Consider the following 27126-nt stretch of genomic DNA (forward strand, 5'->3'; position numbering starts at 1 on the left):
AGTTGTGGCTGAACGACGACATGGATAACATACAGCTGGCTCGGTTTTCGGTGCATCAGCAATATAGAACAGCTGTATCGGGTAAGACAAGGGGTGGCGGCCTGTGTCCATTTGTAAATAACAGCTGTTGCATGAAATCTAATATTAAGGAAGTGGCCAAGCTTCCTGCCATCCAGGACCTCTATACCAGGCGGTGTCAGAGGAAGGCCCTAAGAATTGTCAAAGTCTCCAGCCACCCTAGTCATAGACTGTTCTCTCTGCTACAGCACGGCAAGCGGTACCGGAGCTCCAAGTCTAGGTCCAAAAGGCTTCTTAACAGCTTCTACCCCCCCAGCCATAAGACTCCTGAACAGCGAATCAAATGGCTACCCAGACTATTTGCATTGCCCCTCCCCCTTTTTTTACACTGCTGCTACTCTCTGTTTATTATCTATGCATAGTCACTTTAACTCTACCTACTTGTACATATTACCTCAATTACCTCAACTAACCTGTGCCCCCACACATTGACCCTGTACTGGTACCCTCTGTATATAGCCTCGCTACTGTTATTTTACTGCTGCTCTTTAATTATTTTTGCAAGCATGCATAATAACAAATCAACATGCTATATTAATATATGAACCTGGTGAAATTCACAAAGCATTTTAACAACTGTTACATTCTCCCTCCTGAATTTCACCAACCTTGTAAAACTAAACAAAATAATCTACCAAGCATAAAATAAAATAAATTAAACTATTGTTGCAAACTAACTAGCTAGCTATATATCTAACTATCCTTCTATGTGTTTACCAATATCTGATTATCCATTGATCTCATCCATGTCTTGACGACTGTGTCGCAAACTACGTACAAAAAACGTAATCACGTAGGACCAATCAGAGTAAAGTTACTGAGTTTCGACGTCATTCATACGTCTCCATATAAGTCATTTCGTTGGCGTCCATATCGGATTGTTTATCCGGTGATGTTCCCTTGAACCGGGACCAAATCAACTGGCCACAGCAACTAAAGCTGGGAGTGGGAAGATGAACGATCTGCGAATGTAGTTTTTTGGGGGAAAACGTACCGTTGGATTACTTGTTAAATAATCATTATTCATCATGAAGGTGGGCTTTGCACTCGTTCTCCTCTGGTCTCTCCCAATAACCAATGGTAAGTACAGCAACTAGCTAGCTTAGCTGTAGTTAGAGATCCCTGTAAATGGATAGCTAACGTTGCCTTAGGTCAAACTCGGTGGGTTTATATCGACTTGATTTGTAATAACAGAGCTATTTAAACATTCGTTTCTAATGGCGGGTGGTACGTCAGTGGCTGAAACCCGTGTGTTAACTACATGAATATAGATGTCGACCCGATGATGTATATGGATACAATATTGTTATGTCTTCGCCTACACTGGGAGTGTAAGTAAATTCACTGTGGTTTAGAAAATTCAGAGCATTGTCAGATGTACCTTTTTAATACATTCGGAGTGCTCTGGTTCGAGGTGTAAGGGTTGCTCCAAGCATTCAGACCACACATGCTAGTTACTTCTTCCTTCTGACCATTTTTCTTTCGCCCTAGCAGAGCTGCTTAGTCTGTTAGCCAGACGGCCATATTTTCACGTTACAGCGCTTGTTAACGGGAAACGGACAGACTGACGTTACCCGTGCTAAGTAGCTCGCTATCAGCTTCTCTGAACAACTGTGTTTACACATTTGCGGCGTCTGTCTTTGTTTATACACTGAAAAATAATGTCGGCTGCAACTGCGTTCACCTTTTAAAACCGTGTACAGTAAGTATTGATTTTGATGTGATATGCAAGTAAATGGATTTGTTTCTAGAACCGTGCCGCAATTGGGAATCGATTCACGCTTACATTGAGTTTTTTTAATTTTATTTTTTCTTCTTTCACCTTTTATTTAACCAGGTAGGCCAGTTGAGAACAAGTTCTCATTTACATCTGCGATCTGGCCAAGATAAAGCAAAGCAGTGTGACATAAACAACAACACAGAGTCAGTCGGGGCGTCAGGGTAGCCTAGTGGTTAGAACGTTGGGCTAATAACCTGAAGGTTGCAAGTTCAAATCCCCGAGCTGACTGTCGTTCTGCCCCTGAACAGGCAGTTAACCTTCTGTTCCTAGGCCGTCATTGAAAATACGAATTTGTTCTTAACTGACTTGCCTAGTTAAATAACGTTTTTTTTTTTTAAAGAGTTAAATTACAATTTAGCAATTAAACACTGGAGTGAAATATGTGCAAGTAGAGATACTGGGGTGCAAAGGAGCAACAAAAAAACAATATAGTGAAATAATATACCTGCTGGAGCACGTGCTACGCGTGGGTGCTGCTATGGTGACCAGTGAGCTGAGATAAGGCGGGGCTTTACCTAGCGAAGACCTATAGATGACCTGGAGCCAGTGGGTTTGGCGACGAATATGTAGTGAGGGCCAGCCAACGAGAGCATACAGGTCGCAGTGGTGGGTAGTATATGTGGCTTTTGGTGACAAAACGGATGGCACTGTGATAGACAGCATCCAATTTGCTGAGTAGAGTGTTGGAGGCTATTTTGTAAATGACAACGCCTAAGTCTTTACGAAGTTTTACTAGGGTAGAGGTGTACAGAATGGTGTCGTCTGCGTAGAGGTGGATCAGAGAATCACCAGCCACAAGAGCGATGTTGTTTTATGTATACAGAGAAAAGTCTGCATGTGAATTGAACCCTGTGACACCCCCATAGAGACTGCCAGAGGTCCGGACAACAAGCCATGCAAACTCTATCTGAGAAGTAGTTGGTGAACCAGGCGAGGCAGAAACCAAGGCTGTTGAGTCTACCGATAAGAATGTTGTGATTGACAGAGTCGAAAGCCTTGGCCAGGTCGACGAATACAGCTGCACGGTATTCTCTTTTATCGATGACGGTTAAGATATCGTTTAGGACCTTGACCGTGGCTGAGGTGCACCCATGACCAGCTCTGAAACCAGATTGCATAGTGGAGAAGGTACGGTGGGATTCGAAATGGTCAGTGATCTGTTTGTTGACTTGGCTTTGGAAGACCTTCGAAAGGCAGGGTAAGATAGATCTAGGTCTGTAACAGTTTGGGTCTAGGGTGTCTCCCCCTTTGAAGAGGGGGATGACCGCGGCAGCTTTCCAATCTTTGGGTCTCTCAGACGATATGAGAGGTTGAACAGGCTAGTAATAGGGGTTGCAACAATTGCAATGACAGCCAAACCCGGACGACGCTGGGCCAATTGTGCGCCGCCCTATGGGACTCCCAATCACGGCCGGTTGTGATACAGCCTGAAATTGAACCAGGGTCTGTAGTGACGCCTCTAGCACTGAGATGCAGTGCCTTAGACCGCTGCGCCACTCGGGAGACTGAGGTTCATACAGAAATGGCTTGTTGATCGTGTGGAAGAACTTGACTGACCTGCATGGAGCCCTGACCTCAACCCCATCGATCACCTTTGGGATGAATTGGAATGCCGACTGCAAGCCAGGCCTGATCGCCCAACATCAGTGCCCGACCTCACAAGTGCTCTTGTGGCTGAATGAAAGCAAGTCCCCGCAGCAATGTTCCAACATCTAGTGGAACCCTTTCCCAGAAGAGTGGAGACTGCTGCTATAACAAAGGGGGAACCAACAACATATTAATGCCCATGATTTTGGAATGAGATGTTTGACTAGCAGGTGTCCACATACCTTTGGCCATGTGGTGTATTTTAAAATGTGTCTTTCATGAGGGAGGATAATGAAAGGTCACAGAAGTTCTAACTTTACTTGTTACTATCAATTTGTTTTACTGATATTTTGTTTAGGAATTATTCATTGATTAAAACAGTTCCATGACCAAATCGGTAATGGAATTTCTGCCATTGAATTGGCTACATTTGGAATTCATAGTCACACCATTGTTGGGTTCACAAATTTGGACAGCACAGTAGAGTACAATAAAGCAGTACATTACAGTACACATTAGATCACACGAGTTGAGTACACTGTGTTTTGTGTGTGTTTTTTTTTACCTTTATTTTACTAGGCAAGTCCGTTAAGAACAAATTCTTCTTTTCAATGATGGCCTAGGAACAGTGGGTTAACTACCTTGTTCAGGGGCAGAACAACAGATTTTTACCTTGTCAGCTCAGGGATTTGAACTTGCAACCTTTCACTTACTGGTCCAATGCTCTAACCACTAGGCTACCCTGCCGCCGGAGCTGTACTTTTATGGCCAAAATTGTAAAACATAGATGTCGATGCTTGGTTCAGATTTGGTCCGGACAACACACATATTTTAGGATATTTGCGCATTGGTGCTCCGGTGTAAAAACGATCCTCGTCACATAGCAAAATATTTATTCCCATATGCGCGTAAAATGGTCGACACTGTAGAGCCCTGCATAGGATACATCACCATGAAGAGAATAACATTCATATCCATAATTAATTATGCATTTCTGTGTAGTACAGACCAGAGACCTGTAATTAAATTCTGTTACTGGGTGTAAATCCACTTTATTTACTGTAGTTCAATAGTCATTTGGCATTCATTTGGCATTCATTTGGCATTCATTTTTAAGTGAAAAATCTTGAGTCACAGTTTAATGCTGTCACCGTGGAATTGCCCTGTAGCCTAAGACCCTCTAGCAACCTTTTAATAGACTTGGAGAGGTTAGGTCAGGGAAGAGGAACTAAAGTCAGCAGACCCTTAGCCTAGTGTTTCCTGAATTCCAATGTTCCAAATCTGTTTCAGTGCTCCAGTGACAGTTTGGAAAGTTATGCTGTTCTCCACGCTGTACAATTCCTTTATGGTTGAGTCACTTTCTGGATCTTGGATGTGTCATACTTCATGTTCAATGTACTGTTATTTACATTGTCATCAGCAGTTTAACTGGTTTCATTGTAGACCAGCTATTTATAACCTGGGATGATTCCCGAAACCATGGTTAGCTTTCTGTCACACCCTCATACTTTTTTTATAACTCCCAACACCGTGGACTCTGTTTCGGAGTGCAAAGGCTGAGTTAGAGGAAACGTCATAACCAGTCATAGTCATGCACAGAACAAATGAGGCAACAGGAGGATCTCGATCCAGGATTGGATTGAATGTCTCCACAGTGACCAATAAACTTAATCTTGACATCTAGCCACTTAGTTAGCAAATCAAATGCATAGCTGGAGACCCTGAGCTGGATATAATTTGACACATCTTAGATTTCTTATAGTTATACTTGGTTTAGCAGGCTGTGCCCCCCCCCCTTGATTTAGAAAGAGGAAAAAAAGATACAGATTTGAGTCCGAGGGTGCACTGAAGCTTAGCACACACAGATGTTAGGGGAACTGTTCCCTCTAAATTAGATGCCCCCCCCCCATCTGATGCAACATCCTGTTGAGGCATTGGGTCTCAGTCAAGCAAGCTCTACAAGGTTTTTCCACACCAGCAGGAGAATATCTCTGCTTTTGTTCTGGCCATTCTCGCACACACATTCTCAAGTACATTATTTGGGGGGGGGGGGGAAAGAAGGTTTGAAATGCTTTTTAAATTTGTACACTTTTTGGGGGGGGGGATTATGATGAAAGTGGCAAATTTAGGCTGTTTTAAGATATATATACATGCCTTATGATGACTGTATCATTATACTCCTTATAGTGTACTCTAACATATGGAGAAGCCTGTCTTGATTCTTAAGTAAAAATGTTAATATGAATTTGTTAATATATATAAAAATATATATCAATAGAAACACCCCCTTTTTCTGGAACAATATTATAGTCGTTTCTGTTGGCTCAACTATAGTGTGCATTGTTTTTGCAGTTCAATTGTTAAATTAAAATCTCTCTACTGTCAAATCTAAGCCAATATGACACCAATATCCATGAACATTTGCAAATCAACTTGACAGGCGGAACACGAAACACCGCCTCTCGTCATGATCCGTCCGGCTGTTACAGAGAACCATTATACCAGATTTTTGGCAAGGTCGCTAGCATTAGGGTATTCGGACAAGGTCGCTAGCATTAGGGTATTCGGGCAAGGTCGCTAGCATTAGGGTATTCGGGCAAGGTCGCTAGCATTAGGGTATTCGGGCAAGGTCGCTAGCATTAGGGTATTCGGGCAAGGTCTCTAGCATTAGGGTATTCGGGCAAGGCCGCTAGCATTAGGGTATTCTGACAAGGCCGCTAGCATTAGGGTATTCGGACAAGGCCGCTAGCATTAGGGTATTCGGACAAGGCCGCTAGCATTAGGGTATTCGGACAAGGCCGCTAGCATTAGGGTATTCTGGCAAGGTCGCTAGCATTAGGGTATTCGGGCAAGGTCGCTAGCATTAGGGTATTCGGGCAAGGTCGCTAGCATTAGGGTATTCGGGCAAGGTCGCTAGCATTAGGGTATTCGGGCAAGGTCGCTAGCATTAGGGTATTCGGGCAAGGTCGCTAGCATTAGGGTATTCGGGCAAGGTCGCTAGCATTAGGGTATTCGGGCAAGGTCGCAGGCATTAGGGTATTCGGACAAGGTCGCTAGCATTAGGGTATTCGGGCACTTATAAAAATATATATTTTTTTTTATATATAGAGAGTAAATCCATTTGAACTGAACAGGTTTTTGGTGCAACCATTTTTATTAAATTCACAATGTGTCTCTCTCATGGGCACATTTCTGATCATTTAAAAACTAAAACTAACTAAACTTTTTTTTAGCATTCCTAACAATGCTGACATCTTTCAGCCCTATCTCAGAGTTCTAAACCGGTCGACCAACTCAGATGCTAGCTGATACTGTTGCGTAAGCAACTATCTAGGTAACACCAGTTGGATGAGATGCAAAGGAAGATTGATGATTTTTTTTTTTTTTACAATTTAATCCGTTTACACAATACCCAATAATGACAAAGCAATTTTTCAGACCCTTTACTCAGTACTTTGTTGAAGCAGCTTTGGCAGCGATTACAGCCTCTAGTCGTCTTGGGTTTGATGCTACAAGCTTGGCACACCTGTATTTGGGGAGTTTCTCCCATTCTTCTCTCCAGATCCTCTCAAGCTCTCAGGTTGGATGGGGAGTGTTGCTGCACAGCTATTTTCAGGTCTCTCCAGAGATATTCAATCGGGTTCAAGTCCGGGCTCTGTCTGAGCCACTCAAGGACATTCAGAGACTTGTCTCGAAGCCACTACTGTGTTGTCTTGGCTGTGTGCTTATGGTCGTTGTCCTGTTGGAAGGTGAACCTTCGCCCCAGTCTGAGGTGCTGAGGGCTCTGGAGCAGGTTTTCATTAAGGATCTCTCTGTACTTTGCTCCATTCATCTTTGCCTCTCCTGACTAGACTCCCAGTCTTTGGTGCTGAAAAACATCCTCACAGCATTATCCTGCCACGACCATGCTTCACCGTGGGGATGGTGCTAGGTTTCCTCCAGACATTTGGCATTCAGGCCATAAAGCTCAATCTTGGTTTCATCAGATCAGAGAATCTTGTTTCTCATTGTCAGTCCTTTAGGTGCCTTTTGGCAAACTGCAAGCGGGCTGTCATGTGCCTTTTATTTTTGTCTGGCCACTACTGTAAAGGCCTGATTGGTGGAGTGCTGCGGAGATGGAAGAACCTTCCAAAAGGACAACCATCTCCACAGAGGAACTCTGGAGACCTGTCAGTGACCATCAGGTTCTTGGTCAGATCCCCGATTGCTCAGTTTGGCCGGGCTGCCACCTTTTAGGAAGAGTCTTGGTAGTTCCAAACTTCTTTAATTTAAGAATGATGGAGGCCACAGTGTTCTTGGGGACCAGAATTTCTGTTGGGACCCTTCCCTAGATCTGTGGCTTGACACAGTCCTGTCTCTGAGCTCCTTTTTGACCTCATGGCTTGTTTTTTTGCTCTGGCATGCTCTATCAACTGTGGGTCCTTTATCTAGACAGGTGTGCCTTTCCAAATCTTGTCCAGTCAAGTGGACTCCCAAGTTGCAGAAACATCTCAAAGATGGTCAAACATCATAATATTCATCCCTTGCTCGTGTGACGTGTGCAGTCAAACTCCACGCTTACTAACTTTGTTAGCGATGTGATAAAATGAGTGTCTTTGAACCCAACAACTGTTTTTAAGGAAAAAATAAATAACCAAAGATGACTAAACATTCAATCAGTACTGAAAACCCAACTTTTTGGAAAAAAATGTGCTGTCATCACCAGACGGACAATTTTTAAATCAAGTTGATGCATCTATTACAGGGTTTGTAGCGTACCGCCTAGCGTCACTGCCCTGGGATATGACGGTCTTGGGTTCGATATGTAGACAATTCTCTTTCGTGTGTAATGAGCCTATAGCCTGCTGTTCCATCTTGAGTTTTCATTTGAAGCATGTTGCTATACGTGGCTTGTTTTGGATCATTTGCAAAGACATTGGCAACTTTATTGAAGTCAAATTTTGTTCTCACGTTATTGCAGTCACAGAGCAACCAGATAAAACCATGTGATTTAATGTTTACTGGAGAGCATAGGTGGAGTTCGCATTGTTGTCCTCAGGAATTTCCTTTTTCGGCTTCCGACCAATTTGAACACTCCACAAGTACATCAAATTTCCAGAGTGGGCTCTGCTAATTCTGTGTGAATCTGTTTATGAGCACCACCAACACAGTGAATGGGAAAATGGATTCAAAGTCTATCCATCTGCTGGTGACTTGCTGAATTTGCAATCCTAAAGGAGGGCTGTGATTGGTTAATGATCTATAATGTCCATTTCTATGTAATAGATGGATCATATCATTAAAAGTACTACTTTGGAAATGTTTTTTCTGAAGAGGAGTATATTGTTTACAAACGGTATGTCTCTAAAAAAATAAGCTAAATCGAAAAGTGTCCTTTGAGATATCAGTATTTTTAATGTTGATTAAATGTGACAATTATTTTTATTTAAAATAGTCTAGACATACTCCATATTTGAGAGAACACAACAAGGAGTTATAATGACGCCAAGATGTCTACAATGTACGGTTTACAGATCATTAGGGTCTTAAATGGCCACTTTAATCATGTTTAAATGATAATAATAATAGTTTGCTACATAGGTAAACCGCATTTTAAACATCCTTCCTCCCAATGCTGTTCCTATGTGAGAATTACAAGAACATTCTGACATACTGAAAATATTTCTCGTTGGCGTGGAATCGGCCAATAGAAACCCAGGCGTGGAATCGGCCAATAGAAACGCTGGCTGGCTAGTGAGGTCACTGTCATTGTTGCCAGTCTATTGTTTCTTTCTCACCACGGGTGTGTTTGCTTATTTGTTCTTCAGAGATTTTTAAATATTGGATCAATTCCTCTTTGTTGAATATTTCATGTTGTCCACAGGACATGTGAATTGGTGGTTGGCTGTGAAGAAATACAGTGTCGTGTATTTGGCTATGCCGGATTAAGTGATATTATGACTATGCTATTCTATAAAATAATTTCTCCGTAATTAATATTACCTGATTGAGCTAATCATGTAAATGTAATTAACTAGAGAGTCGGGGCACCACGAAAGAATATTTATAGAGCGGTTATCTTCCAAATAAACTCTTAAAGACCTAGTAATATTTTACATCAATAGCAGTCAATATTTAATCATCTTAATTCAGTCTCATCTGAAAGTTGTAAATTCTTGGTTATCTGCACGAACCCTGGCTAACAAGTTGAATCAGCAATACAAAATTGGGTTTAATTATTTATTTACTAAATACCTAACTAATCACACAGAATTACACATACACATAATTAAATCATAACTTGATGACAAATTACGTCATAAAGGAAAACATCCCTAAGCGGGCGGAACAGATATGACAGCTGGTTACACAAAAGAAAAGGGGCTGGGTTTGAGTGAAACAGCGGGAAGACTGTGGAACAAAGGGTGAAGCTATGCTATCGTAAATACAGTATCTTATGCATTATAAATTACTGCCCATTTGGAAAAGGAAAATACAATAAATATTTACTCTGAGCTTCGGTAGGTTGGTGGTAGATGGAAGGCCGTGTTGCCCAACCGAGTCCTTTGAAGAATGTCTCTGCTGGTAAATTGGATACGTTGTTGTGTGGTAGATGGGATACTCTGTCTGTTCCTTCCTAACCTGCGTTTGCAGCTGCTGTTGCTAACTCAACGCCTAGGAGGTATCACTTCTGTAGTGAATAAGAGTTCAAAGGTCATACCATTCGCAACCAAAGCTCACGCTGATGTTGGCTTCGTTCTGTAGTTATTACCTGAACCATTCTGACATCGGACCGTCGTCCTCACATCCTCGGAACAGGAGGTTATATTGTCGTTAAGGCTTTATATAGGAAGGGAGAGGAGGGTGTTTTTGAAAAGTTTTATAGTCCATGTACCTTCACAGGGGAGGGCCACTGATTGAGCAGAGCCCTACCTTATGGAAACCCAAATCTCACATTTTAGAAGCCAAAATCACATTTCATCCCATCATTAATAATTTCTTATTCAAACATTTTAAATTGAACAACAATTCCATGTTAATCCGATAACTCTGATGTGTAGACTTTCCACTGTAGAGTTTGTCATCTTATCATTGATGAGAATGTCTGAGATGACAACTGAACTGACATCATATTCATTAAGTACCACCGCATATGTTCAATTGGTCAGATTACCTGAATATAGTTCATTTCCCCCCACCTTCTGATGTTCCCAGAATCTCTGTTTTCCAAATGGGTTTGCATATGTAACATCAGTAGGGTGGAGAGAGGAAAAAGGGGGAAAGAGGTATTTGACTGTCATAAACCTACACCCTGGCCAACAGCCTAAGTTATGCAAATGTTTAGTCTATTTTAACTTCAAAGTTTGCGGCTGAATCAGTTGATTATATCCAACTCCCATCATGTACCATGTAAACAACACTGTACCAAACAGTGAAGAACTATTCAGTGACCCGGTCTGCTTGTTTTCCTCTCTGTGTTCCAGTGCTTGCAGAACTGCCTCAACCTCAGAACCTGACTCTGCTCACCCTGAACACACAGTATGTACTGACGTGGGACTGGGACCAGACGACCACAGGCAACTCTGTTACCTTCACTGTAGAGTACATGGCGTAAGTCACCAGATGCACTCACACCACCCCCGCAGACCCCTCCTACATGTCACATACTGTAGTTCACCTCCCCCTCCTACATGTCACATACTGTAGTTCACCTCCCCCTCCTACATGTCATACTGTAGTTCACCCCCCCTCCTACATGTCACATACTGTAGTTCACCTCCCACCTCCTACATGTCACATACTGTAGTTCACCTCCCCCTCCTACATGTCACATACTGTAGTTCACCTCCCCTCCTACATGTCATACTGTAGTTCACCCCCTCCTACATGTCACATACTGTAGTTCACCTCCCCTCCTACATGTCACATACTGTACTGTAGTTCACCTCCCACTCCTACATGTCACATACTGTAGTTCACCTCCCACTCCTACATGTCACATACTGTAGTTCACCTCCCACTCCTACATGTCATACTGTAGTTCACCTCCCCTCCTACATGTCACATACTGTAGTTCACCTCCCCTCCTACATGTCATACTGTAGTTCACCTCCCCTCCTACATGTCATACTGTAGTTCACCCCCTTCCTACATGTCATACTGTAGTTCACCTCCCCCTCCTACATGTCACATACTGTACTGTAGTTCACCTCCCCCTCCTACATGTCACATACTGTATTTCACCTCCCCCTCCTACATGTCACATACTGTAGTTCACCTCCCCTCCTACATGTCACATACTGTAGTTCACCTCCCCCTCCTACATGTCACATACTGTAGTTCACCTCCCCCTCCTACATGTCACATACTGTACTGTAGTTCACCTCCCCTTCCTACATGTCATACTGTAGTTCACCTCCCCTCCTACATGTCACATACTGTACTGTAGTTCACCTCCCCCTCCTACATGTCACATACTGTACTGTAGTTCACCTCCCCCTCCTACACGTCACATACTGTAGTTCACCTCCCCTCCTACATGTCACATACTGTACTGTAGTTCACCTCCCCCTCCTACATGTCACATACTGTACTGTAGTTCACCTCCCCTCCTACATGTCACATACTGTAGTTCACCTCCCCCTCCTACATGTCATACTGTAGTTCACCCCCCTTCTACATGTCACATACTGTAGTTCACCTCCCCTCCTACATGTCATACTGTAGTTCACCCCCCTTCTACATGTCACATACTGTAGTTCACCTCCCCCTCCTACATGTCATACTGTAGTTCACCTCCCTCCTACATGTCATACTGTAGTTCACCTCCTACATGTCACATACTGTAGTTCACCTCCTACATGTCACATACTGTACTGTAGTTCACCTCCCCCTCCTACATGTCACATACTGTACTGTAGTTCACCTCCCCCTCCTACATGTCACCTACTGTACTGTAGTTCACCACCTACATGTCACATACTGTAGTTCACCTCCCCCTCCTACATGTCACATACAGTAGTTCACCTCCCCCTCCTACATGTCACATACTGTACAGTAGTTCACCTCCCCCTCCTACATGTCACATACTGTAGTTCACCTCCCCTCCTACATGTCACATACTGTACTGTAGTTCACCTCCTACATGTCACATACTGTAGTTCACCTCCTACATGTCACATACTGTAGTTCACCTCCCCCTCCTACATGTCACATACTATATTGTAGTTCACCTCCATGTCACATACTGTAGTTCACCTCCCCCTCCTACATGTCACATACTGTAGTTCACCTCCCCCTCCTACATGTCACATACTGTAGTTCACCTCCCCTCCTACATGTCACATACTGTAGTTCACCTCCCCCTCCTACATGTCATACTGTAGTTCACCTCCCCCTCCTACATGTCATACTGTAGTTCACCTCCCCCTCCTACATGTCATACTGTAGTTCACCTCCCCCTCCTACATGTCATACTGTAGTTCACCTCCCCCTCCTACATGTCACATACTGTAGTTCACCTCCCCCTCCTACATGTCACATACTGTAGCTCACCTCCCCTCCTACATGTCACATACTGTAGTTCACCTCCCCTCCTACATGTCACATACTGTAGCTCACCTCCCCCTCCTACATGTCACATACTGTAGCTCACCTCCCCCTCCTACATGTCACATACTGTAGCTCACCTCCCCTCCTACATGTCACATACTGTAGCTCACCTCCCCTCCTACATGTCACATACTGTAGTTCACCTCCCCTCCTACATGTCACATACTGTAGTTCACCTCCCCTCCTACATGTCACATACTGTAGTTCACCTCTCCCTCCTACATGTCACACTGTAGTTCACCTCCCCTCCTACATGTCACATACTGTAGTTCACCTCCCCTCCTACATGTCACATACTGTAGTTCACCTCCCCCTCCTACATGTCACATACTGTAGTTCACCTTCCCCTCCTACATGTCACATACTGTACTGTAGTTCACCTCCCCCTCCTACATGTCACATACTGTAGTTCACCTCCCCCTCCTACATGTCACATACTGTAGTTCACCTCCTACATGTCATACTGTAGTTCACCTCCCCCTCCTACATGTCACATACTGTAGTTCACCTCCCTCCTACATGTCACATACTGTAGTTCACCTCCCCCTCCTACATGTCACATACTGTAGTTCACCTCCCCCTCCTACATGTCACATACTGTAGCTCACTTCCCCCTCCTACATGTCACATACTGTAGCTCACCTCCCCCTCCTACATGTCACATACTGTAGCTCACCTCCCCCTCCTACATGTCACATACTGTAGCTCACCTCCCCTCCTACATGTCACATACTGTAGCTCACCTCCCCCTCCTACATGTCACATACTGTAGTCCACCTCCCCCTCCTACATGTCACATACTGTAGTTCACCTCCCCTCCTACATGTCACATACTGTAGTTCACCTCCCCTCCTACATGTCACATACTGTAGCTCACCTCCCCTCCTACATGTCACATACTGTAGCTCACCTCCCCTCCTACATGTCACATACTGTAGCTCACCTCCCCTCCTACATGTCACATACTGTAGTTCACCTCCCCCTCCTACATGTCACATACTGTAGTTCACCTCCCCTCCTACATGTCACATACTGTAGTTCACCTCCCCTCCTACATGTCACATAGTAGTTCACCTCCCTCCTACATGTCACATACTGTAGTTCACCTCCCCTCCTACATGTCACATACTGTAGTTCACCTTCCCCTCCTACATGTCACATACTGTACTGTAGTTCACCTCCCCTCCTACATGTCACATACTGTAGTTCACCTCCCCCCCTCCTACATGTCACATACTGTTGTTCACCTCCCCTCCTACATGTCACATACTGTAGTTCACCTCCCCTCCATGTCACATACTGTAGTTCACCTCCCCTCCTACATGTCACATACTGTAGTTCACCTCCCCCTCCTACATGTCACATACTGTAGTTCACCTCCCCCCTCCTACATGTCACATACTGTAGCTCACCTCCCCTCCTACATGTCACATACTGTAGCTCACCTCCCCCTCCTACATGTCACATACTGTAGCTCACCTCCCCTCCTACATGTCACATACTGTAGCTCACCTCCCCTCCTACATGTCACATACTGTAGCTCACCTCCCCCTCCTACATGTCACATACTGTAGCTCACCTCCCCCTCCTACATGTCACATACTGTAGTTCACCTCCCCTCCTACATGTCACATACTGTAGTTCACCTCCCCCTCCTACATGTCACATACTGTAGCTCACCTCCCCCTCCTACATGTCACATACTGTAGCTCACCTCCCCCTCCTACATGTCACATACTGTAGCTCACCTCCCCCTCCTACATGTCACATACTGTAGCTCACCTCCCCCCTCCTACATGTCACATACTGTAGCTCACCTCCCCTCCTACATGTCACATACTGTAGTTCACCTCCCCCTCCTACATGTCACATACTGTAGTTCACCTCCCCTCCTACATGTCACATACTGTAGTTCACCTCCCCCTCCTACATGTCACATACTGTAGCTCACCTCCCCCTCCTACATGTCACATACTGTAGCTCACCTCCCCTCCTACATGTCACATACTGTAGTTCACCTCCCCTCCTACATGTCACATACTGTAGTTCACCTCCCCCTCCTACATGTCACATACTGTAGTTCACCTCCCCCTCCTACATGTCACACTGTAGTTCACCTCCCCCTCCTACATGTCACACTGTAGTTCACCTCCCCTCCTACATGTCACATACTGTAGTTCACCTCCCCCTACATGTCACATCCACCTCCCCCTCCTACATGTCACATACTGTAGTTCACCTTCCCCTCCTACATGTCACATACTGTACTGTAGTTCACCTCCCCCTCCTACATGTCACATACTGTAGTTCACCTCCCCCTCCTACATGTCACATACTGTAGTTCACCTTCCCCTCCTACATGTCACATACTGTACTGTAGTTCACCTCCCCTCCTACATGTCACATACTGTAGTTCACCTCCCCCTCCTACATGTCACATACTGTAGTTCACCTCCCCTCCTACATGTCACATACTGTAGTTCACCTCCCCTCCTACATGTCACATACTGTAGTTCACCTCCCCTCCTACATGTCACATACTGTAGTTCACCTCCCCCTCCTACATGTCACATACTGTAGCTCACCTCCCCCTCCTACATGTCACATACATGTCACATACTGTAGCTCACCTCCCCCTCCTACATGTCACATACTGTAGCTCACCTCCCCCTCCTACATGTCACATACTGTAGCTCACCTCCCCCTCCTACATGTCACATACTGTAGTTCACCTCCCCTCCTACATGTCACATACTGTAGTTCACCTCCCCCTCCTACATGTCACATACTGTAGTTCACCTCCCCTCCTACATGTCACATACTGTAGTTCACCTCCCCCTCCTACATGTCATACTGTAGTTTACCTCCCCTCCTACATGTCATACTGTAGTTCACCTCCCCCTCCTACATGTCACATACTGTAGTTCACCTCCCCCTCCTACATGTCACATACTGTAGTTCACCTCCTACATGTCATACACTGTAGTTCACCTCCTACATGTCATACTGTAGTTCACCTCCTACATGGCATACTGTAGTTCACCTCCTACATGTCACATACTGTAGTTCACCTCCCCTCCTACATGTCACATACTGTAGTTCACCTCCCCTCCTACATGTCACATACTGTAGTTCACCTCCCCTCCTACATGTCACATACTGTAGTTCACCTCCCCTCCTACATGTCACATACTGTAGTTCACCTCCCCTCCTACATGTCACATACTGTAGTTCACCTCCCCCCCTCCTACATGTCACATACTGTAGTTCACCTCCCCCCTACATGTCACATACTGTAGTTCACCCCCTCCTACATGTCACATACTGTAGTTCACCCCCCTCCTACATGTCACATACTGTAGTTCACCCCCTCCTACATGTCACATACTGTAGTTCACCCCCCCTCCTACATGTCACATACTGTACTGTAGTTCACCTCCCCCTCCTACATGTCACATGATACTGTAGTTCACCTCCTACATGTCACATGATACTGTAGTTCACCTCCTACACCCAAACAGTGACTCGTCTGCTTTATTTTACCACCATGAGAGTCACGATCTGGTAGTAGGCCAAGACTGCCTCTCATCACTGACCCTCTCGCTCACTCCCCAACAGGAAGTACAAGATGAAGATGAAGAAGAAGAACTGGAGCCGTGTGTGTGAAAGGACCACACGCACCCGCTGTGACCTCACAGGTTCTGATCTGCACTACCTGGGAATGTACGTGCTCAGAGTCCGAGCCAGCGCAGGCGGAGTCAACTCGGACTGGGTCAACAAAGACTTCTGCCCTGATATCGATGGTGAGAGGAATGGGAGAAGGCAGACAGACTTGGGCACAGATGGAAAAACTAAATGAGAGAAGAAAATCAACACAGTTGCGAACATTCACACATTTAAACACCAACACCTACTCACTAACACACCAACAGCCACAAGTGTGTGTTGATTGAGTTTGAGTTTATTTTATTTTTTACAGGGACAGTGCACATTAATCAACGTTTCAGTGAAAGTGCCGGTTTTAGCCAGCCGGCTAATTTTCAACCGCAGTCCCTGGGCAGGTTATTAAAAACAATTACAATATAGACTAGCAACATAGGACAAGCAAGACGTGGCATACAGACAGAGCAACATAGGACAAAAAGCAACAAGACAAAATTCATAAAAGCAACAGTGTTTCCATACCTCACAAGCTACAGACAACATGGAAAGCGGTAATACACAGCTAGGGATTATGTTCACTAGTCTGATTGACATTTAGCCATGTCTTCAAGCATTTTGTGAAAGTGTGATATATGTGGTGCAGTTATGTGTGTCTGATGGCAGTGTATTCCAGACATGGGAAGCTCTCACAGAGGAAACTGATTTACTAAAGGTGCTTTTCCTTAAGGAAACTATACAGTCACCTCTCATGGCAGACCTTGTGGATCTGCTGCCATATGTTTGGGTTTTCTGTTTAACAGAAGTACTGAGTCAGAGGGGGAGGAGCCAGGCCATTTAGGATCTTGAATACAAGACATGCGTTGGTGTATTGCACAAGATTTTCCCAACTCAGGAGCTCATGCTTTCTGAGGATGTAACAGTGATGATGGCTATTGGGCTTTCTATCAAGCACTTGGAGAGCCTGCTTTTTGACAGACTGAATAGGTCTGTTGTACAGCAAGCTTGGGCCCAACTAGTCAAGCAGTATGTTAAGTGGGGGAGTATCATAGATTTGAAGTACAGTTTTGCTACCTCTGTAGTCAAACAATTTTGTATAAATCGGAAATGAGCTAGGTTGAATTTGGTTATTTGAATGAACTTTTTCACATGCTTTTTTTAAAAGAGGTTGGAATCAAGTATGATGCCAAGGTACTTAAAATCAGATACCACCTGGAGCTTCTTCCCTGACACAGACATGTGGCTCAGTAGCATCTGTTGCCCTCTTTGTGAAGAACATGCAAACAGTTTTTTTTTTTTTTTTTCATTTTTCACATTGAGATGCAAACACGAGTCACTGAGTCACTTTGTAACCTGGACCATTACAGTAGTGAGTCACTATGTAACCTGGACCATTACAGTAGTGAGTCACTTTGTAACCTGGACCATTATAGTAGTGAGTCACTGAGCCACTGTAACCTGGACCATTACAGTAGTGAGTCACTATGTAAGCTGGACCATTACAGTAGTGAGTCACTGAGCCACTTTGTAACCTGGACCATTACAGTAGTGAGTCACTGAGCCACTGTGTAACCTGGACCATTACAGTAGTGAGTGACTGAGCCACTGTGTAACCTGGACCATTACAGTAGTGAGTCACTATGTAAGCTGGACCATTACAGTAGTGAGTCACTGAGTCACTTTGTAACCTGGACCATTACAGTAGTGAGTCACTATGTAACTTGGACCATTACAGTAGTGAGTCACTTTGTAACCTGGACCATTACAGTAGTGAGTCACTTTGTAACCTGGACCATTACAGTAGTGAGTCACTGAGCCACTTTGTAACCTGGACCATTACAGTAGTGAGTCACTGAGCCACTTTGTAACCTGGACCATTACAGTAGTGAGTCACTTTGTAACCTGGACCATTATAGTAGTGAGTCACTGAGTCACTTTGTAACCTGGACCATTACAGTAGTGAGTCACTTTGTAACCTGGACCATTATAGTAGTGAGTCACTGAGCCACTTTGTAACCTGGACCATTACAGTAGTGAGTCACTGAGCCACTATGTAACCTGGACCATTACAGTAGTGAGTCACTATGTAACCTGGACCATTACAGTAGTGAGTCACTATGTAACCTGGACCATTACAGTAGTGAGTCACTATGTAACCTGGACCATTACAGTAGTGAGTCACTATGTAACCTGGACCATTACAGTAGTGAGTCACTATGTAACCTGGACCATTACAGTAGTGAGCCACTATGTAACCTGGACCATTACAGTAGTGAGCCACTGAGCCACTTTGTAACCTGGACCATTACAGTAGTGAGCCACTTTGTAACCTGGACCATTACAGTAGTGAGTCACTGAGCCACTTTGTAACCTGGAACATTACAGTAGTGAGTCACTGAGCCACTTTGTAACCTGGAACATTACAGTAGTGAGTCACTATGTAACCTGGAACATTACAGTAGTGAGTCACTATGTAACCTGGAACATTACAGTAGTGAGTCACTATGTAACCTGGAACATTACAGTAGTGAGTCACTGTGTAACCTGGAACATTACAGTAGTGAGTCACTGTGTAACCTGGACCATTACAGTAGTGAGTCACTGTGTAACCTGGACCATTACAGTAGTGAGTCACTGTGTAACCTGGACCATTACAGTAGTGAGTCACTGTGTAACCTGGACCATTACAGTAGTGAGTCACTGTGTAACCTGGACCATTACAGTAGTGAGTCACTGTGTAACCTGGACCATTACAGTAGTGAGCCACTGAGCCACTGTAACCTGGACCATTACAGTAGTGAGCCACTGTGTAACCTGGACCATTACAGTAGTGAGTTCTGGTGTAGCTTGTTGTTTGCTCTGCATGCACATATATCACTATAAATCACAATGATAATATTGAGATCGCTTTTCAGGACTTATAGTTGGCTTTTGATGTTATTCAGAGGCATCTTTTCAAATTGACACTTGTGCTTAATGCAAGAAACTAAATGTATGATTATTTTTCTTCTCTTCAAGTTAACAGATGGCGTCACATTTGATAGGGTCACCTATAAGTATCTTGGGAATTGGTTAGATGAAAAGCTGAATTTGAAACAATATTGATAACCAGACGAAGAAACTGACGTTGAAATTGGGTTTCTATTTTAGGAACAAATCTTGCTTTTCAATGTCTGTCAGAAAGGATCTTGTTCAAAGCACTTTATCTATCGGTCCTCGATTTATGGTGATATTGTCTATATGCAGGCCTCCAAGTACCTTACATTAAGTCCAGAGTGTATCATGGTGCTTCAAGATTCATGACAAATGCTACATCAATTACCCATGGTGCAATGTACCTCTCCACCAGGAGGCTAAAGCACTGGTACACTGGTACACAACTCCCTTTGTATCTCTGTTCATTACTGACCAGATCAGTCACTCAATACAGTCTTCGTTCAGTCGCTGCGGTCCTTGTCTGTTCCTAAGATCTGAGGTGGGGAAGGCATCTTTTTCCCTTAATGCCTTCATCCTGAAATATGCTTCGAAAGATATTAAAGTTATGGGAGTTAGTGTCTTTGCCTGTTTTTAAGACGCTGAGCGACGACACTGTTTGTGATAGCTGCAGTTGTTTCTAATCTTCAAATGTATCTGTAACTTGTGACACTTAAGCTGTGTTCGAATACTCATACAGACTGATCGAACTGTACTATCAGTGACTTAAATTGAGTATGTAGTCTGCTTATTGGTCATAGTGTGGATGTAGTTGGTATGCCAAAAGTTCCCGGATGTTGTACTGAATTTTAAACAAAGTATACAAGCAGTAGAAAACCATTTCTGTGCTTTTAGGGCCCATAATGCAATTCCTCAGAAAAGGGGGTGTGGCTTCACAACATTTTCAGATTTGTAGTAAATGGTGGAAAATATGCAGCCGAGGTCTGACGAGAGAGGATACCAATTCAATGCTTTAACTAATTATGACAAATGTTGAGTAATGTCATAAAGTAATTACTTTTCAAAAAAGTTACACATTTTGTTAGCTACGCTATCCTTACGAACCACATAGCATATTAAAGCAGTATGTACTGGTTTGTGAGCTTAGCTAGCTACCTAACTTTAGTTGGCTACTAATACATTGGACTTGCCAGTATATTAACTATATTCTATCTAACTACCTAACGTTTATTGACTTGATTATTCACGTCATGCTTAGCTAAGTGCTATAGTCATTGTGCGTTCTCAATGGACATTGTTAATTCACTCTGGCTAGCTACTCCGATTTCAGAGCACTCTTGTGCCAGAGCGCAGAATAAATGATGAATTTATGAACTCGTAATACCTGTTGAACACCGGTGTCAGTAAACGTCCGCAAAAAAAAAAAGCATAATTACATTCTTTCCATTAGCGTAGTTAGTCACCAACGCTCTGGATAACATGAAACCAGCCTAACCAGCTCTGCTAGGGCGAGTACAATGGTCAGAGTGAAGTGTTCACACACACACACACACACAACACTATCCTCGCGCACACACACAACTACACTCACTCACAAACAGTTTATCTGTCATTCACCAACAATCATTCCCAGGACTCTGGAGTTGGCTGTATTGTAACTCTTGAGTTTATTTAGGTCTTATCTGTTCTTCCCCCTGTCTAGCTTCGTTGGGCCCACCGTCCAGGGTGACGATGGCTCCTGTGGGGAACCTGCTGGACGTGACCATCTCTGACCCCGTGAGCAGCACCCAGCACTCCATGAAGGAACACGTCCTCTACCTGTACTACCGCATCCTGTACTGGAGCCGCTCTGATGACCCTCAGGTACTGGCACAACCTTCTGCCTTGTTTTGTGGCCTCTAAAGACTCCTGGGCCTCCCCTCAGTAACCCTGGGACTGCTGTCACCTGGGCCTCCCCTCAGTAACCCTGGGACTGCTTTCACCTGGGCCTCCCCTCAGTAACCCTGGGACTGCTGTCACCTGGGCCTCCCCTCAGTAACCCTGGGACTGCTGTCACCTGGGCCTCCCCTCAGTAACCCTGGGACTGCTGTAACCTGGGCCTCCCCTCAGTAACCCTGGGACTGCTGTAACCTGGGCCTCCCCTCAGTAACCCTGGGACTGCTGTCACCTGGGCCTCCCTCAGTAACCCTGGGACTGCTGTCACCTGGGCCTCCCCTCAGTAACCCTGGGACTGCTGTCACCTGGGCCTCCCCTCAGTAACCCTGGGACTGCTGTCACCTGGGCCTCCCCTCAGTAACCCTGGGACTGCTGTAACCTGGGCCTCCCCTCAGTAACCCTGTAACTGCTATAAAATACCAGAAACTACAACATGTAACATTCTAAACAACACACTTAAAGATAGAAAAACACACTTGTGTTCCTATTGTTGGATTGGGGGTAGACTTTGAACATTGCGATATTAAAGACATGATAGATCAGACTCGTAGTATGTAAAGGAGTGAGGAGTTAATGGGTCTCTCTAGTAAGACAACTATAAGCTTGGAATATTTTTTTATTTTACTAGGCAAGTCAGTTAAGAACAAATTCTTGTTTTCAATGACTGCCTAGGAACAGTGGGTTAACTGCCTGTTCAGGGGCAGAACGACAGATTTGTACCTTGTCAGCTTCGGTTACTAGTCCAACGCTCTAACCACTAGGCTATCCGGCCGCCCCTGTTGAGTGATTACATGTGGCAGGCATTGATAAGGGGAGATGGGTGGAGATCTTAGAACCTAACAATGTCACTGCGGGAGAGAGGGTAATGTAATGTTTACATTGTCAGGATATGTCACTGAGGGAGAGAGGGTAACGTAACGTTTACATTATGTCAGGATATGTTATTGTTAGCCATCAGGGATCCTCTGGGAGGAGAAGAGACACAGTCTGGTATCAATAACCATGACAGCCGTGAGTTGGGGAGGAGTGAGCACTTTGGGGTAGAGGTCAGGTCAGATGAGGTGAGGAAGAACCGATATCACCAAGGTTCTGTCTAACAACAGAGATGCATTGGCTGTTAGGTTGTGGAAGAGGAGACTCAGCCTAGGAGATGCTTGTGTTTTTGTTGTTGTTGTCCGAATCACCGCTGTAACGACCCTTTGGGGAGAATTAAACTTGGTTTAGCTTCTCTAGTGTCCGTGAGTTATTTAGCATTATTAATTTTTATTTTACCTTTTTTATTTAACTAGGCAAGTCAGTTAAGAACAAATTCTTATTTTCAATGACGGCCTAGGAACATTGGGTTAACTGCCTGTTCGGGGCAGAACGACAAATTTGTATGCAGGGAACTGGTTGGTGCTTTGTATTCTGGAAGGTTTTGAAGTGTTCTATGTCAGTTGTTCCATGTTCTCTGGAACTCTTCCAGTTGAAACAACATCAATAACCCTTCTGCTGTGTCCCTGTGTTACACCAGATTTATATATCATCTCTATGTCCCAAACCGTTCCTGGAGTACCCCCAACCGTTCCACTTGTTGAGGCGTATTCAGGACTAGCACATCTGATTCAACTTGTGAAGGGCTTGATGATGAGTTCACCACTAGAATCCATGTGCTCCTACTGGAATGGGTGAAATAAGTGGAACATCTGGGGGGGGTAGTGCAAGAGAGGGCAGCGTATCCCAACACTGTCTGATTTTATAACGTGTTCTTATTGGATGTTCAGGGTCTGAAGCCTAAAGTGTTGGACTCTAGCAACAACCTGGTGACGCTGCCTGAGCTGGAGGCCTGGACGTGGTACTGTGTCATGATCCAGTCTCGCTACGACTACTACAACAAGACTAGCAGCTACACAGAACCCCAGTGCATGCAGACGGAGGGTAGGAATGAACACTTCACACTAAAGGCTTGGAGATTGGTTTCCAAATTGCTTGACAAATTACCTACCTGTATAATGTGTGTGTAGAGATGCCAGAGAGCGTGTTTTACAGGAGTAATTGCATAATAAGGCCACTAAAGTGTGACTGTTCTCGTCCTCAGGTGACACCCCGTACTGGCAGATCTTCCTGTACTTCCTGGTCTCCATGATGGTGTGTTTCCTGCTCGTGTTGCTTCCCTCCTACGCCTTCTTCAGGTTCTACAGAGTCCTCAAAAACACCTTTTACCCCTCTATCCAGCTGCCTGCACACATCCAGGAGGTAGGCCTCAAACGCTTACTCAACAGTAAACATTATAACAGTCATATCCAGGTGTACCGTTCATCCTCTTGGTTGGTGGGTGTGTCTGTGTGTTTCAGGGTGGTTGGGAATAAGCAATGACAATTTATCTTTCGCTCTTCCCCTCCCCCCAGTACCTCTGTGACTCCTCCCCTGGCTCCGACATGCCCCGCCTCCTCACTGCTGATTCAGAGGCGGAGCTGTGCTGTGATAAGCTGACCATCTATCCTGAGGTGGTGCTACTGGAGATACACGTCCCTCCTCCCCTCACAGCGCCCCCCTCAGAGCTGGAGCAGGACAGCGGCAGGCACATCCGCCAGGACAGCGGAGACTCTGGAATCTACTCCACAGAGGGAGGCTCCGCCCAGCAGGGTTGTAGTGGTGGGGAGCCAATCAGGAGAGACCAGGAAGTGGACTCCTGGCAGACACTAGAGCAGGTCAAGATGGAGGAGATGGGGAGAGAGTCGGCTGACGAAAGAGATCTGGACGAGGGGATTGTGGATGTTTGCGTCTGAGGAGAAATGGAGAGAGGAGAGCTGAGTGGAAAGCATCAATGATGGTTGGCGATTTGTAATGAGGAAATGAGAATGGTTGCACAGAATGTTCTCAAGTCTCCGTCTTGCTGCTTTTCCTCAAAGGACACTGAAGACGATGACGTCTCTGAGCCAAAGACTCATCGTCACCTGTCCTGCCTTCATTAAAGGAAACATCTACTCCAAAACTATCTTATGATATTGTTCCATTAAGTGCACTGTTGATACAGTCCCAAAATGTTTTGCATGTCAACAGATACGTTTTCAAAATATTGGACTTTCAAGAAGCAAAGTGTCACATGATGTAAAATGCATCATTGTGTGCCAAGTGACACTTTGCTTCTTGAAAGTCCCAATATTTAGAAAACGTATCTGTTGACATGCAAAGCATTTTGGGACTGTATCATCAGTGGACTTAATGAATCCCATGTAGCTGTGTTTTTTTTTTTCAAGGGTATAGAAACAAGCTTTAAAATGTCAGATTTAGTATGGGGGGGAGGACCATTTGACTTCAAGTTGTCTAAAAGACCCCAGTCCATCTTGCTTTTCGATGGCCGGTGTAATGACGGACATGTTTTACATTTACATTACATTTAAGTCATTTAGCAGACGCTCTTATCCAGAGCGACTTACAAATTGGTGCATTCACCTTATGTTTTAGTGTAGTTTGGAACACGTTTATCTCATCTCAAGACTCGGCTGGTCACAGCCAAGGGCGTACTTTCTGTTCCCAGTGAAATCTGAGACCGTCGCTCCATTTTAGCGTCCTGTGAAGTGTGTGAATCCAGGGGGAAACAGGGTAGCTCATTGTGTTTAAACAACAGGGTATCAGTTTTAACCATTTCAATCCCCCAAAAAATCTACCTATTTTTCCTGTCAAGACATTTTCTTGAAAAGGAATGGTTCTGGTTAATTCATCTTCAAAACTAATCCTGTCGTGTGTGTGTGTGCCTTGGATAGATAAGACGGTACATTGGCAGCAGTGCATTTCGTGTGTGGGCGTGTGTTGTCAGTGTAAGTACTGAATGTCTATGAGAGTCCTGTGTGTGTGCGTGCTTAGTATAGATGATAGACAGTACATTGGCAGTAGCGTATTTGGTGTGTGTGTGTCAGTGTAAGTACTGAATGTCCTGTGTGTACATAGTCACATCTGAGTGCCTGTTGTTTTTTTTAAAAAATTATTGTGTTACTTTTAGAAACATTTAATTAGTTTTGTCCTTTTATGATTCTTATAGAATCTGACATCAGGAAGTGTCATGTTTTCTCTCTGATACCTTATTATTTGACTTCATCTTTGTTTTGAAAGGTGCTTTGGTCCAACTGTTACTGATTGGGCCCCTGGGTCTTAAACAAGAACTGAATCCCTGAAGGTCTATGTTTATTGATGTCTCTCTTCCTCTTTCTGATGGTTTGTTCGCTGAGGTGGAACAACTTCCACCTAGAGCAGGGCTGCCCAACCCTCTTTACATTTACATTTAAGTCATTTAGCAGACGCTCTTATCCAGAGGATAAGGAGGAGGAGAGGAGAGGAGGAGAGACATCAGTAAACAGCCCTGGCCTAGAGGACGGTAGATCTCCAGGAAGAGAGACATCAGTAAACAGCCCTGGCCTAGAGGACGGTAGATCTCCAGGAAGAGAGACATCAGTAAACAGCCCTGGCCTAGAGGACGGTAGATCTCCAGGAAGAGAGACATCAGTAAACAGCCCTGGCCTAGAGGACGGTAGATCTCCAGGAAGAGAGACATCAGTAAACAGCCCTGGCCTAGAGGACGGTAGATCTCCAGGAAGAGAGACATCAGTAAACAGCCCTGGCCTAGAGGACGGTAGATCTCCAGGAAGAGAGACATCAGTAAACAGCCCTGGCCTAGAGGACGGTAGATCTCCAGGAAGAGAGACATCAGTAAACAGCCCTGGCCTAGAGGACGGTAGATCTCCAGGAAGAGAGACATCAGTAAACAGCCCTGGCCTAGAGGACGGTAGATCTCCAGGAAGAGAGACATCAGTAAACAGCCCTGGCCTAGAGGACGGTAGATCTCCAGGAAGAGAGACATCAGTAAACAGCCCTGGCCTAGAGGACGGTAGATCTCCAGGAAGAGAGACATCAGTAAACAGCCCTGGCCTAGAGGACGGTCTCTCTTCCTGGAGATCTACATCAGTAAACAGCCCTGGCCTAGAGGACGGTAGATCTCCAGGAAGAGAGACATCAGTAAACAGCCCTGGCCTAGAGGACGGTAGATCTCCAGGAAGAGAGACATCAGTAAACAGCCCTGGCCTAGAGGACGGTCTCTCTTCCTGGAGATCTACATCAGTAAACAGCCCTGGCCTAGAGGACGGTAGATCTCCAGGAAGAGAGACATCAGTAAACAGCCCTGGCCTAGAGGACGGTAGATCTCCAGGAAGAGAGACATCAATAAACAGCCCTGGCCTAGAGGTTTTTCCACCACGTTTTGTCAAAGTTCAACAAGGAAATAATCAGCATAACATTTGGATAAGAAGTGACATGAAACCAAATGCATTAACAAATCACCATACCTTGCATCTGTCAAAGCCTCATAACCACAGCCAATGCAAATGTTTATCGTCTCCGCTTTATACCAAGCTGACGTCTGACGCAGAGTGATATTTACCTAATGTGAGTTAAGTAGTGAATGGTGTTCCCAAAATATTGTGGCAATTTATATCGTTGGGCATGCTGTACAATACTGAACATGCTGTAAACTATTGCTTCCAAATGGAGTTGCATTCATATTAAAGAAAGTATCTCTCATCTCATTA

General features: G+C 44.7%; 1 protein-coding gene across 1 annotated transcript; it reads left to right on the forward strand.

Annotated features, from left to right (window-relative positions):
• Nucleotides 1-949: 949 nt before the first annotated feature.
• On the forward strand, nt 950-27126 carry LOC115117098 (interferon alpha/beta receptor 1a). The gene is made up of 7 exons (XM_029645556.2): nt 950-1158; nt 10909-11035; nt 16655-16839; nt 21333-21493; nt 23329-23482; nt 23643-23800; nt 23953-27126. Exons 1-7 carry the CDS (start codon nt 1107-1109, stop codon nt 24331-24333), a joined length of 1218 nt encoding a protein of 405 aa, XP_029501416.2. The 5' UTR covers nt 950-1106; the 3' UTR covers nt 24334-27126.

This window comes from Oncorhynchus nerka, linkage group LG3 (genome assembly GCF_034236695.1).
Source record: "Oncorhynchus nerka isolate Pitt River linkage group LG3, Oner_Uvic_2.0, whole genome shotgun sequence".
NCBI classification, from domain to species: domain Eukaryota; kingdom Metazoa; phylum Chordata; class Actinopteri; order Salmoniformes; family Salmonidae; genus Oncorhynchus; species Oncorhynchus nerka.

Bases quoted from the DNA above. Each gene is read 5' to 3' on its own strand.
- LOC115117098 (XM_029645556.2), top strand. From the start codon at position 1,107: ATGAAGGTGGGCTTTGCACTCGTTCTCCTCTGGTCTCTCCCAATAACC. The intron at 16,840-21,332 runs GTGAGAGGAATG...CCCCCTGTCTAG, and splicing joins CTTCTGCCCTGATATCGATG to CTTCGTTGGGCCCACCGTCC. The intron at 23,483-23,642 runs GTAGGAATGAAC...TCTCGTCCTCAG, and splicing joins CCAGTGCATGCAGACGGAGG to GTGACACCCCGTACTGGCAG.